Raw genomic sequence first — 12,708 nt, 5'->3', positions numbered from 1 at the left:
TTTTGGAAAGGCCACCCTGAGGGTGCTGTGACTAATTAGCTTGATGCTGTGTCAATGACAGCAGTGAACTGAGACACACTTTATTTTTTGGGACTTAACTTATTCACATCTGGGGATGGAACTCCATCTGGCTCCAGCTGGCTGGCTGCCTGGGAAGGTGACGCTGTTCTCGTAAAACACTCACTCACACACAAGTACGCACAAACACAAAATAATGCAGGTACGCACTTGGACACACAGGTACACACACACCCCGTGACTGACTAAGAGAACATTGGTGATGAAAGATTTAGTAATACCTCAAATTCACTGCCCTTAAAAATACAAGGATGTGTAGCACACTGTTACCTTTCCACACAGGCTTGAGGGGACCCGCAGCCCCATCTGCAGAATTAGCTGACTCCACTTCTTTCAAGTTGAGGCTGTAACTCCCCAGAGCCAGATGAACTCGTGGATACCATTTTTATGTCTCTGCGTCCAGTATGATGGAAGTTAGAGGTAGTTTTGCGAGCCAATGCTAACTAGCGTTAGCACAATGACTGAAAGTCTATGGCAGGGTTCTTCAATTCCGGTCCTGGAGGGCCGAAACACTTCTGTTTTTTATTTCTACCTGGTAGTTAATTGCACTCACCTGGTGTCCCAGGTCTGAATTAGCCCCTGATTAGAAGGAGAGGATGAAAAACAGAGGTGTTTCGGCCCTCCAGGACCGGAATTGAAGAACCCTGGTCTATGGTATCTGCTAGCAATAGTTAGCAATTGCGCTAGTGCTAGTTAACAACCTCCTTCAAACTGCATGCAGAGACATAAAAATGGCATCCACGAGTTCATCTGACTCTAGGGAAGTAGATAAGGGGCCTCATTGCCAAAATCCTAAAGTATCCCTTTAAGGCCTTGGCTAACAGTGGGAGAGTACAGATTTACAGATACAGTTGACAACTCTCACATTCTGCTGGCTGCAAAGCTGGCCAACCATGACCGACAAAATACAGCAACGAGTGGAGGAGGGGGTCACCATAAGTGTCACAGCAAGCAACTGAAGCAAGTCACTGGGTTGAGGGCCAACCGCTCTATTTTGTTATACATGTTTCCCCCATGATTACTTTCAAGGCTGGGCACCCCCAAAGCAACATCCAGGCGTGATTTGACACAAGAACTGTCAACCAAGTGGCCAAACTCTGTCAGCTGGGGGCCAACAGAGCTAACTGGGGGGGGCCGTACCCGCCTATAAATGGTAAAGGAAACTTTGGTAGACACAGCTAGGAAGAAGACAAAGAAGAGGTTCCTCTAACACCATCACACAGCCTTCACGCTCCATCACGGTCCATAAGCCCAGCTCCCTCTACGCATCTTAAGTCTGGCCCTGAATTTAACGAATTCCACTGGAAACAGGAGTAGATAAGAAGACTTAAGAGCCACAGAGAGAGAGAGAGCTCTGTTGGAAGGACACTGAGGTAAATCCAGCCGTGTTGGACAGAGAAAGACACACAACGGCCAAATCTGTTTTTGTTATTTACGTACCTCACAGATACAGTAATTAAATCAAGTTATTATGTGTTTACTGCTGAGCTGCTACCACAATGTGTTCCCCTCACACACACACCTGCATCTGATGCCATAAATCGACTTCACACACACGTACTCTCCCCCTCTAACTGCCTTGGGACCAACTAAACCGTAGCGCGGACCAAGGAGAAACATATAGTTATGTAAATTTTTGATAAGGGTATTGGAACTGATCCTTCAGCAGACTGGAGACTTCAAGCCCGGGACGAGACAATTTATGTTGACGCCCGCTGTGGAAATCCACAACGCTCGTGTTCATTAAAATGGAATGATGCATGATGGGACAGCAGAACTACTGGCGACTGAAGCAGGAGGAGCTCAGAAATAGAGTGCAGCAGCAGTAGTGAGCGTTGAGAAGCTAAAATGACTGTGTTCAGAGAGGGGTCAGTCACCGCACTCGATGTCCTTTCCTCCACTGCAGATAAGAGATAAGATCAATTTGAGGAAAGGGTCGTGCTGGATTGTTCTGAAGTTCAGGAAAGAGCCGAAGTGGGCCCTTTCCATTCACATGTTATCTCAATGTGATCTCAATGGAATTCAACATGACTAGTCTTTGTGCGACCTCATGAGCTGACACTTTAAGGTCAAAATGTTAAAGAACCAATATAATGTATAAAAATGCTAAAAGGCATACACGTTTTCTTTTCTTTCTTTTTTTTCTTCCAAGTAAATGCACAGTTTTATAAATATTCACGTGGGGTAATGAGATTGCATAATGCTCGCTCGAGCAGTAGATGAACTCCGGCTATCTCATCACGAAATCTCCAAGCTAATACCAAACTTCACACCAGGATAACATTACCTCGTCACCAATAACGGCTCTGGAATTAAAAATAATATATTGAGGCTGCTGGAGCATAATGCCGTGCTGGGGTATTAAATACAGTAGCTTTCCGTTTTTTTTATATGTACTACAGAAATGACTGAATACAGTTGTGTGTGTGTGATTGAGTGAGTGAGTGAGTGAGTGAGTGTCGTGTTTACCTTTTTAACAAAGTCAATAGGGAGAAAACTACACAAAGATCTTAAAGGACACCTTTCAGAGAGAGACATATTTAAGTCTGTCATAACAAAAGAAGTGATGACATTTCTAGCCACAAATGTTATTTCTACTCATAAAGCTGAAGTTCTGAGTTCATGTTAATTCATGCATATGGGATTCAAATGAGTTGCTAAGGAGGTTGGGTTTCTACAACGTGGTGGATTTCTTTTTTTCTGCAGCAGCAGGGTTTTATACGTAGAATGGTACTGCAGATGAGGAGTTGGTCAGGAGCCATTGTAATCATTGGTCTTTCAGGAGGATCCCACTGTGGCTAGAGGAGATGGGCGGGAGAGAACATTGGTCTTTCAGGAGGATCCCACTGTGGCTAGAGGAGATGGGCGGGAGAGAAAAATATGCACGGTCTACTCTCATTACATTCAGCGTTGATTACATCCTTGAAAGATAGCAGAGGGTAGCAGAGATAGCAAAAATAGCAGAGGGTGAGTTGAATCCTCAGGGGGAGGGAGAGGGAGAGAGGTGGAGAGTTGAATCCTCAGGCAGATGCTCAGGGGGAGGGAGAGACAGAGACAGAGAAGTGGAGAGTTGAATCCTCAGACAGATGCTCAGACAGACAGATGCTCAGAGAGAGACAGAGAGAGAAGGCTACAGGGTTGGCTTTTTCCAGGCTGCTCACTCGCTGGTGTGTGAGCTCTGTGAGTGAACTCTGGCCAGGAGTGCTTCTCCTCCATCCTCCCTCTTCATCCCCTTTGTGGAGGCACTCCTCCAACCTCTGGCTCCCCTGGATTAAATGCTTAGGGCCCAGCTGGCTGCAGCCCTCACTCCCTCCCATAGAGCAGTCCAAGTCAGCTAGCCTAGCGCTACCGTTTGGCCATGCAACGCTGCATTTACATCAGCTTATCTATTACCCAATGACAATGGTCGTCCACATCCCACCTTGCCAACGCCAGCTGCTGGTGGATAATACCTTCACATGGAGGTATTAGCCCTTTCTAATCTGGATCTCAATGGAACAAACAGCAAATTGAGCAAAAAAAATGACGCCCCTAAACAATGGTGACATTCTATCAGAAAAGCCAAGCTGGGCATAGGTCTGGCACAAACCATCCTTAGCTACTACCAGAAAGGATTTGATAAGTATAAAGCAATATGCTGAACGTCCTTCCAAGCCTATCCGGAGTTCGATACTGCGACCAGAATGGTCACATTTGCGACCGTTTGACTTGGCAGAGCAACACATTTTTAATTGGTCGCAAGGGTGCCAATGAAAATGTTTTATCTGGTCACGTTAGTTATTGGTTCACAATTACTTTTTTTTTTTTTATCGTCATGATTTATTTAAAAGAGTAATGTGCAATTAACCAAAATAAACCAACTTTCCAAAGAGGCAACAAAGGCATGGGAATGCCCCTGTCTGAGTGTGTCAGGGCTCAACATACAGGAGAGGTTTTGGAAACCCTCCGGGCCAGTCAATCATCCCAGTCAGTGGGCAGCTTGGGCCAGTGAAAAAAAGATTGTAATAGTGCTATTTTTAATCTAGGCCAGTGGTCACCAACCAACCGGTTGATCACACATTTCTGTAAAAACAACAACGTTCCCATTTTTATTTTATTCATCTCGTACTGTTGGCGGTAGGTGCACCCGATTCAGCTGCCCTGCACGCCACGTATGTGAATTGTTCCCATTCTGAACCATTTCATTGGTCTGAAGGTACAAACCTGCCTTCCTGGCGGACCCAGAGAGCAAATCAAGTGCAATATAGGGCTACTGCTAGCCAATCGGAATGCTCAGATTTGTCTGCAGTAACGTAGCTGGTGTAAAAAAAAGCTACAGCAAAGTTGATACAGTGAGAGTTCTAAACTTTTAAAAACCATGACTAGAGACAGACTGTCAAAGAATACAGCAAAGAGCTGCTGTTTTTATGAGAGAGTTGACAGGGCACTGTCAACACTTTTTATTCAACACTTAGGCCACAGGAAGATGTTTGGGGGTGGGGGTGCTGGGGGGGGGGGGGGAATCATTTTTCGCTCGCGTTACAGATGGGTATATCGGTCTGCTAATACAGGACTAGTGCACTACTTTTAACAACACACAATATATATATATATATATATATATATATATATATATATATATATATATATATACATATACACACACACACACACACACACACACGTTACTGGACCGGGCCATAGTGTCAGACAGTGTTGTCATCAACGGTTGTCTTACCTGTGGTGTCCTGTGTATTTGGCCCCTTTGATGTGGCCCATGCCCCTGCAGCCCGGAGTGGGGCACACTCCCTGGGTCACAGAGCTCTTAAGGTCAGAAGGTCCTGCATGTGCTGCATGTGGACAAAAACAAAACAAACTTTACAAAATTCTAACTTACAATGCTTTTCGTTCATTTTTTTATTTATTTTTTATGCATGAATACGATGGCTCACTGTTCGTTGTTGGCATTTCCTGCCGAGGTTTGCCCATTTTACCAATGAAGTAATCATTAAAATAATTTGCAACAAATGGTTTTGTGATGAATAAGCCAACTGATTCAATGAAAGATTTGTTTTTCTGCCCATAATTTATTTTTCCATAATTATTTATATCATTGATCTTGGATTGATACATTTTTCATTGATTGATTTAGCCAGTAGGCAAGTAGTAGGTTAACTTTGGTCAGCAACTGCAGTCAGTGGTATACATATATACACCTAACCCATGTGTGATGAGTACTAAAATGGAGTTACAGTGAAAGGAAAAGGCCTTTAACTGGGGTAGGTCAATACGTAATTCGTGTGTCAGGGTAGACAAATAGCCCTTATGGCTCTGCTTATGGTGGTAGATTTCCAAAATGAAGAGATTAAGAACTCTAGAGAGACATCAAAAATGTCTCTTGCCATAATACATCACCCGCCAAACTTCTAAGACAAACCAAATAAGATCTATGATATTCAAGTCAGGTTTCTGGCCTGTATTGCTGGTGCCAAGATACAACTATTTATTTCTCACCCACATGCACACACAGACACATTTCATGGGTCGTCCCAAATGTGTTTACCAAAAGGGGGAATTTAAGAGATTTGTTACAGTCTCTGAAGGAGACGAGTCCTCCACTTGGAATAAGATTAGACTTATTTTCCTTTGCAGCCATTTATATTGTACCCCTAAAAACAGTTGTCAGCGGTAAAACATCAAGAAAAAAAATCACGGCCAACATCGAAAAAGAAAAACAGATGGCATTGGAAGGTCAAGAGATGAATCTGTGCAGACAAAAATAAATTTCTTGATTTCTTGCACTGTGCCAACCTGTCAATCACAACGGACTACTTTGACATGAATTAAAGTTTGTTTTGGGGCTGTACATGCTATTGGCTACAGTGCAATCGGAAAGTATTCAGAACCCTTGACATTCTCCAAATGTTGTTACGTTATAGCCTTATTCTAAAATTGACAATAGTTTTTTTCCCCTCATCAATCTACACACAATAACCCATAACGACAAAGCAAAAACACGTTTTTATAAAGGTTTGCAAATTAAACAAATGAATAAAATGAAATATCACATTTACATAAGTATTCAGACCCTTTACTCAGTACTTTGTTGAAGCGCCTTCGGTAGCGATTACAGCCTTGAGTCTTCTTGGGTATGACACTACAAGCTTGGTACACCTGTATTTGGGGAGTTACTCCCATTCTTCTCTGCAGATTCTCTCAAGCTCTGTCAGGTTGAATTGGGAGCGTCGCTGCACAGCTATTTTCAGGTCTCTCCAGAGATGTTTGATCGGGTTCAAGTCTGGACTCTGGCTGGGCCAATCAAGGACATTCAGAGACTTGTCTTGAAGCCACTCCTGCTTTGTCTTGGCTTTGTGCTTAGGGTCGTTGTCCTGCTGGAAGTTGAACCTTCACCCCAATCTGAGGTCCTGAGCGCTCTGGAGCAGGTTTTCATCAAGGATCTCTCTGTACTTTGCTCCGTTCATCTTTCCCTCGATCCTGACTAGTCTCCCAGTCCCTGCTGCTGAAAAACAATCTTAGTTTCATCAGACCAGAGAATCTTGTTTTTCACGGTCTGAGAGTCCTTTAGGTGCCTTTTGGCAAACTCCAAGCGGGCTGTCATGTGCCTTTTACTGAGGAGTGGCTTCCGTCTGGCCACTCTGCCATAAAGGCCTGATTGGTGGAGTGCTGCAGAGATGGTTGTCCTTCTGGAAGGTTCACCCATCTCCACAGAGGGTCTCTGGAGCTCTGTCAGAGTGACCACCGGGTTCTTGGTCACCTCCCTGACTAAGGCCCTTCTCCATTTCTTTTTTGGTACCCTTCCCCAGAGCTGTGTCTCAACACAATCCTGTCTCGGAGCTCTACGGACAATTCGACCTCATGGCTTGGTTTTTGCTCTCACATGCACTGTTAACTGTGGGACCTAGACAGGTGTGTGCCTTTCCAAATCATGTCCAATCAATTGAATTTACCACAGGTGGACTCTCACGGATGATTAACGGAAACAGGATGCACCTGAGCTCAATTTCGAGTGTAACAGCCAAGGGTCTGAATACTTACGTAAATAAGGTATCTGTTTTTTAATTTTTAACGCATTTGCAAAAAATTCAAAAAACCTGTTTTCACTTTTGTCATTATGGTGTATTGATGAGAAAAACATTTATTTAATCCATTTTAGAATAAGGCTGTAATGTAACAAAATGTGGAAAAAGTCAAGGGGTCTGAATACTTTCCGAATGCACTGTATATAGGTGTGCTGAATATTTAGAGCGCAGTACAAATTCCTGTGCCATAGAAAATACTTTGCACCATTATAACAGATAGCTGTGCTCTAACGTCAGTGAGATTTACCTCTGAAAGGGACAGAATAAATAATGGGGTATGGAATGGTCCTTGAGAAGAGTGGAGTCTACTGGTTTGTGTGTAGGTGAGAGTGTTGAGGTGGAACAGTTAGCGAAGAGCGCACACTCGCAGATGTGCGCACACACACACACACACACACACAAAGGGGTTGTGAACTCACAGAGGGGGGGTTCCAGGGTGTGGCCTGTTCGGGCACACCAGCCCACAGGGTGAAGGTCCGGCAGGTCAGAGTCCACCCAGAAGTCAAACTTCTCGTGCCAGCCGTCAAAACGGATCTGATTGATACAGAAAGAGAGGGAGAAACAGAGAGAGAGAGTTAAAAAAACTAATTCAAATTGAAATCCCTATTAAAATTAGGTTAAAACTAATTGAATGTGTCATTGAACCAATTGCACTTCATGGCAGCGAGTTGTGGAGTCCACTTGCAAAACAAGATTTCATCCAATGGGACAAACACCCCATTGAAACCCTGCATGCAGAGTTCTGTAAGATTCTCCTACATGTCCCGAGGAAAACTACAAACAATGCATGCAGGGCAGAATTAGGCCAATATCCACTAATAATACAAACTCAAAAAGTAGCAATTCAGTTTTGGAAACATCTAAAATACAGTGACCCCCTCTCATATCATTACCAAGCCCTGCAATATCAAGAACTGAACAAAGAAAAGAGTCCCCTCATCCAGCTGGTCCTGGGGCTGAGTTCACAAACCTGTTCTACTAACACACTGAAGCATCAGGATCAGAACATCCAATCAATCAGAATAAACCAAATTACAACACAGTCAAAACAAAATTACATTACTTATTGGAAAGCACAAAGCAAAATGCAGTGCTATCTGGCCCTGAGAGAGAGCGATACACAGAGAGAGAGATACAGAGAGAGGGAGAGATAGAGATAGAGAGCGAGAGATACAGAGAGCGAGAGATACAGAGACAGAGAGAGATACAGAGAGAGCGAGAGAGAGCGAGAGCGAGAGAGATACAGAGAGAGCGAGAGAGATACAGAGAGAGCGAGAGAGATACAGAGAGAGATACGGAGAGAGAGAGATACAGAGAGAGAGATCCAGAGAGATATATATAGAGAGAGGGATACAGAGAGAGATACAGAGAGAGAGAGAGAGATACAGAGAGAGAGAGAGAGAGAGAGAGAGAGGGAGGGAGAAACAAGACAACCACATTAGTCTATCATTGTTCTTCATAAAGTTTGCTGTGATCATGTGTCAAATGTAATTTGTATTGAATAAACTTGAAATATTAACAGACAGTAGTAAACAAAAATGTTATGACACCAAGTTTAATGATTATAGAGCTGGTTCAGAATCCACAGTTGATTCTGTTCTAAATGTACCTACTCCTAGTAGAGGACTCTTTGAAAGTACAATGGGATGCATGACATTAAATAATAACATTTTATATTAATCAATCCGCCACGTTGTGTAAGATCTGATTGTTTTATTTAACCTTTATTTTAACAGGGAAGACATTGAGACCTAGGTCTCTTTCACAAATGTGCCCTGTATATACAACATAAATAAACATATTATATGCAAACTATACTGAACAGAAATATAAATGCTACATGTAATGTGTTGGTCCCATGTTTCATGAGCTGAAATAAAAAAAATCACAGACATTTTCCATATGCACAAAAAGCTTATTTATCTAAATTTTGGGAACAAATTTGTTTACATCCCTGTTAGTGAGCATTTCTCCTTTGCCAAGATACACCATCCACCTGACCGGTGATCATTACACAGGTGCACCTTGTGCTGCGCACAATAAAAGGCCAATAAAATGTTTTTCTGTCTGTAGTCTGATAGGCTGGGCCTTGCTCCCCAGTTGGTGGGCCAGTCTCCCAAGTGGGTGAGCCTATGTGCAATCCCATGGCTGCGCCTTTAATTGACTGATTTCCTTATATGAACTGTAACTCAGTAAAAATCGGTCGGTCGGTCTCGCTCTCAAAAAGACAGTAATGGGAAGCATCACAAAATCAGCCTGTTACATTCCTCCACAAATAAGTCCCCAATCAATACTTTAAAATTGCCAGAACGGCACCAGAACATCAAGATGAAACATTTTGTTCCAGCAATACGGTGCATTAAAACTAAACGCAGATTTACCTCGGTCGGTTTTTACCTAGTTAATCCTGTGAACGGGTTAGGCAACTCAGGTGTCTATACTTCAACAGCAAAGTTAGATAAGACGGAAGTTTATGAAGTAGGTCCTTGATTACACATCCTTATTTCAAGATGCATGAATTATACATCATGCTAATCAATTCATCTTCCTCATCAGCTGGCAAGTGTTCTCATAGTGGTGCTTTCGGTGCAATATTAAAGTTTCCACCAAACTCCACTCTATACTAACACCACCGCTGCTTCGACCGATGCCTCTCAAAACTTGCCGTGTTTTTAGATTTCCGTTTCCCACTCTATTAAAATCATGACGACTTGTCAGCTGACAAGCAGCAGCTCATAACCATGGTTCAGTGGTGCAATAGTGTTCCTCCAGGGAAGCCAGCAGGCTTGACCCGTGTGTGTGTGTGTGTGTGTGTGTGTGTCTAGAGTAGCTACACAAAGAAATCATTATATGTCTTATGTAGCACTAATGGATGACGAGAGGGTTCTGGTGAAGACGGATGACTGGGGTCTGGGTGGGGGAGAATCGATGCAGTGCTTTGACCCAAGCTAAATCCACTATGGGTTAATGGCGCCTGTCTGATCACATAATCATGAACCCTCTACAGTCCAAGCCCTGTCTAAGCCAGGGGAGAGGGGAGTTCTATTAAGCTATATGGAATTGTTTTAAGAAGGCCATAACAAGGATCATTTAGCTATTAGATTTGGAATTTTAAGACCCCTTAAAGTATAAGTATAAGTATATATATATATATATATATATATATATATATATATATATATATATACATATATATATACACACATACATACATACATACATACATACACACACACACATATACACACACAAATCATTTGATGAAAAATTGTATTTGGCCTTACTGCTATTAGCCCATAGAAACGCAATGAATAACATATTTACTACATTGAACAACAGATTGTTTGTTCTGAAGTGTCAGAGAGATGAGAAAGATTAGAATTGTTAAATGATTTTTTACATGTATTTGACCCCTTATTCTTGCCACTAAACTGTCTCCATATATACTTCCATATTTTTTTTTAAACTGGTACCTGGTGGACCTTCAGACGAGTCATGTGAGGCCTGTGGGCGTCCTAGAGCAAAACAACCGACAGGTCGGTGTTCATGAGAGTCTCACCTTTCCACAGCGGGGTCATATTAGTGTGCAGCCCAAACTGTTCGGACGCTACAGACAGAAGTTGGCAGATCGGCTGTACCTACTTAAGATGAGTCCCAAGACACTTTGTCGTAGAGCAAAACGGAGAACACCATCATGTTTGTGAGCGTCTCATCTTTCCACAGAGGGGTCATAGGTCATAATAGTTTGTAGGCCAAACCGTTTGGACACTACTGATGATTTTGTGAGAAGACCGATTTTCGGGATGTCTCAAACATCAATCTAGCTCTGTCACCTTTCACCGCAGATGCGGAAGTGTGACATCAGCGGATGCGGTGGATTGAGGGGGCGCGGAAACCGACTCTAGGGGGATTTAATCACACTGTGAGACACGTCGGGGGATTCCTCTGCTAGACTGACTGAGCAGCGTGACGTGATAGGACAAATATGGTGAGAAATGAGGCACTCTGCTCTGTCAATGATCAACTGTATAAACACCCAATACATACATCAGGCGGAAACACATAGGCATGGGCATGGGCATGGGCATGCAGTACAAACAAACACAGTGCATGTGCCCTGACACACACACAATACAAACTACCAAGTCTCAGTACAAGGCTTGTTAGTGGTTTAACAAGAGCAGCACCAACAAGAGGCTTCTGCAGACTCTCCAGCCTGCTCATTTCACAGACATGGAGTCCTAAACAGCCGTGGTGTAGGAGCTTCCAGCTCAGCAGGCCTCCTCACCCTGACTAACACCCCCCCTCCCACTTCTATTCACATACCCTCCTCTCATCCCCGCAATCATCCTTTCATTTGGTTCACTATCAATCCTTCCCCTCGCTCTCATTTCATTGCCCCCTCTCTCTCTCTCGCTCTCTCCATCGTCCCCTCTCTCTATCTCTCTCTCCATCGTCCCCGCTCTCTCTCTCTCCATCGTCCCCTCTCTCGCTCTCTCTCTCTCCATCGTCCCCTCTCTCGCTCTCTCTCTCTCCATCGTCCCCTCTCTCGCTCTCTCTCTCTCCATCGTCCCCTCTCTCTCGCTCTCCATCGTCCCCTCTCTCTCTCTCTCTCTCCATCGTCCCCTCTCTCTCTCTCTCTCCATCGTCCCCTCTCTCTCTCGTCCCCTCTCTCTCTCTCCATCGTCCCCTCTCTCTATCGTCCCCTCTCTCTCTCTCTCCATCGTCCCCTCTCTTATCCCACCTCTTCACCTTCCTCCCCCTCACCTTGACCCTGTAGTCCTCAGTGTCTGAGACGGTAGCCACACGGACCAGCATGGGGTTCCTCCTGTCCACCACCTCCAGCTTCATGTTCACCTGGAAACTGTGAGGAGCTCTCTGTGATGGGGAAGAGAAAGGAGGAAGTGAGGGGGGAGACAGCGAGAGAGACAGAAAGAGCAGAGCATGCAGAGTGGAGGAGAGCAGAGGTGAGGACAGGCCACGTCAGCCAGAAACTCAGCCAGACGAGAAGATTTGAGGGTGTGGAATTGTGTGGAGCTGTGCAGATGTCATGCAGGGGAGAGGAAGTTGACAGTGGAGTTCTTTAGGGCAGAGACGAAGTCAGTGAGTTTGACACAGGGTGTTTCTGAATGAGAATGACAGGGACCATATCCATAAATCGTCTCAGAGTAGAACATTGGTCGTAAGTACTGAGAATAGAGACATTTGACTCCTACTCTTATATGTAAAAAATAAAAGCTATGCATGAAGCATTTTAGTCATAAAACTCCGACTAAGTAAACAGATGTTTAGGACACATCATGAGCTGTCCTAACCAGTTAAGAGTTGTGCAGGTGTTTTGATAATAGAAAAAGTAAGTGAGTCAGTGGTTCCTGCACCCCATAAAATTGCTTTGGAGTTGAAGAATGTTTTGATATTTCTATATGATCAATCCATAAACAATCTACACCTACATGCAACAGTATGTCTTGCGCTTTTGAAAATGATTTCACATGAGCCCTTTTTCACATGATATGCCTAAATACTTATAACCACATAGGCTAATAAATTA

General features: G+C 43.7%; 1 protein-coding gene across 7 annotated transcripts in view; it reads right to left on the bottom strand.

The window, feature by feature from the left end:
* Nucleotides 1-12,708, bottom strand: part of LOC121549662 (lethal(3)malignant brain tumor-like protein 4) — a 109,973-nt gene that overhangs the window by 59,043 nt on the left and 38,222 nt on the right. For all 7 annotated transcript variants that reach the window (XM_041861458.2, XM_041861459.2, XM_041861460.2 and 4 more), the window contains 3 exons: nt 11,925-12,035; nt 7,577-7,691; nt 4,796-4,907 (listed from right to left, as the gene is read on the bottom strand). In XM_041861458.2, the coding sequence (XP_041717392.1) occupies nt 4,796-4,907; nt 7,577-7,691; nt 11,925-12,035 (338 nt within the window). The remainder of the gene's footprint in view (nt 1-4,795; nt 4,908-7,576; nt 7,692-11,924; nt 12,036-12,708) is intronic.

The sequence above is a fragment of the Coregonus clupeaformis genome, chromosome 34 (genome assembly GCF_020615455.1).
Source record: "Coregonus clupeaformis isolate EN_2021a chromosome 34, ASM2061545v1, whole genome shotgun sequence".
Lineage (NCBI taxonomy): Eukaryota > Metazoa > Chordata > Actinopteri > Salmoniformes > Salmonidae > Coregonus > Coregonus clupeaformis.
The sequence above is the reverse complement of the archived record's forward strand: the minus strand, read 5'-3'. Positions and strand labels throughout refer to the sequence as shown.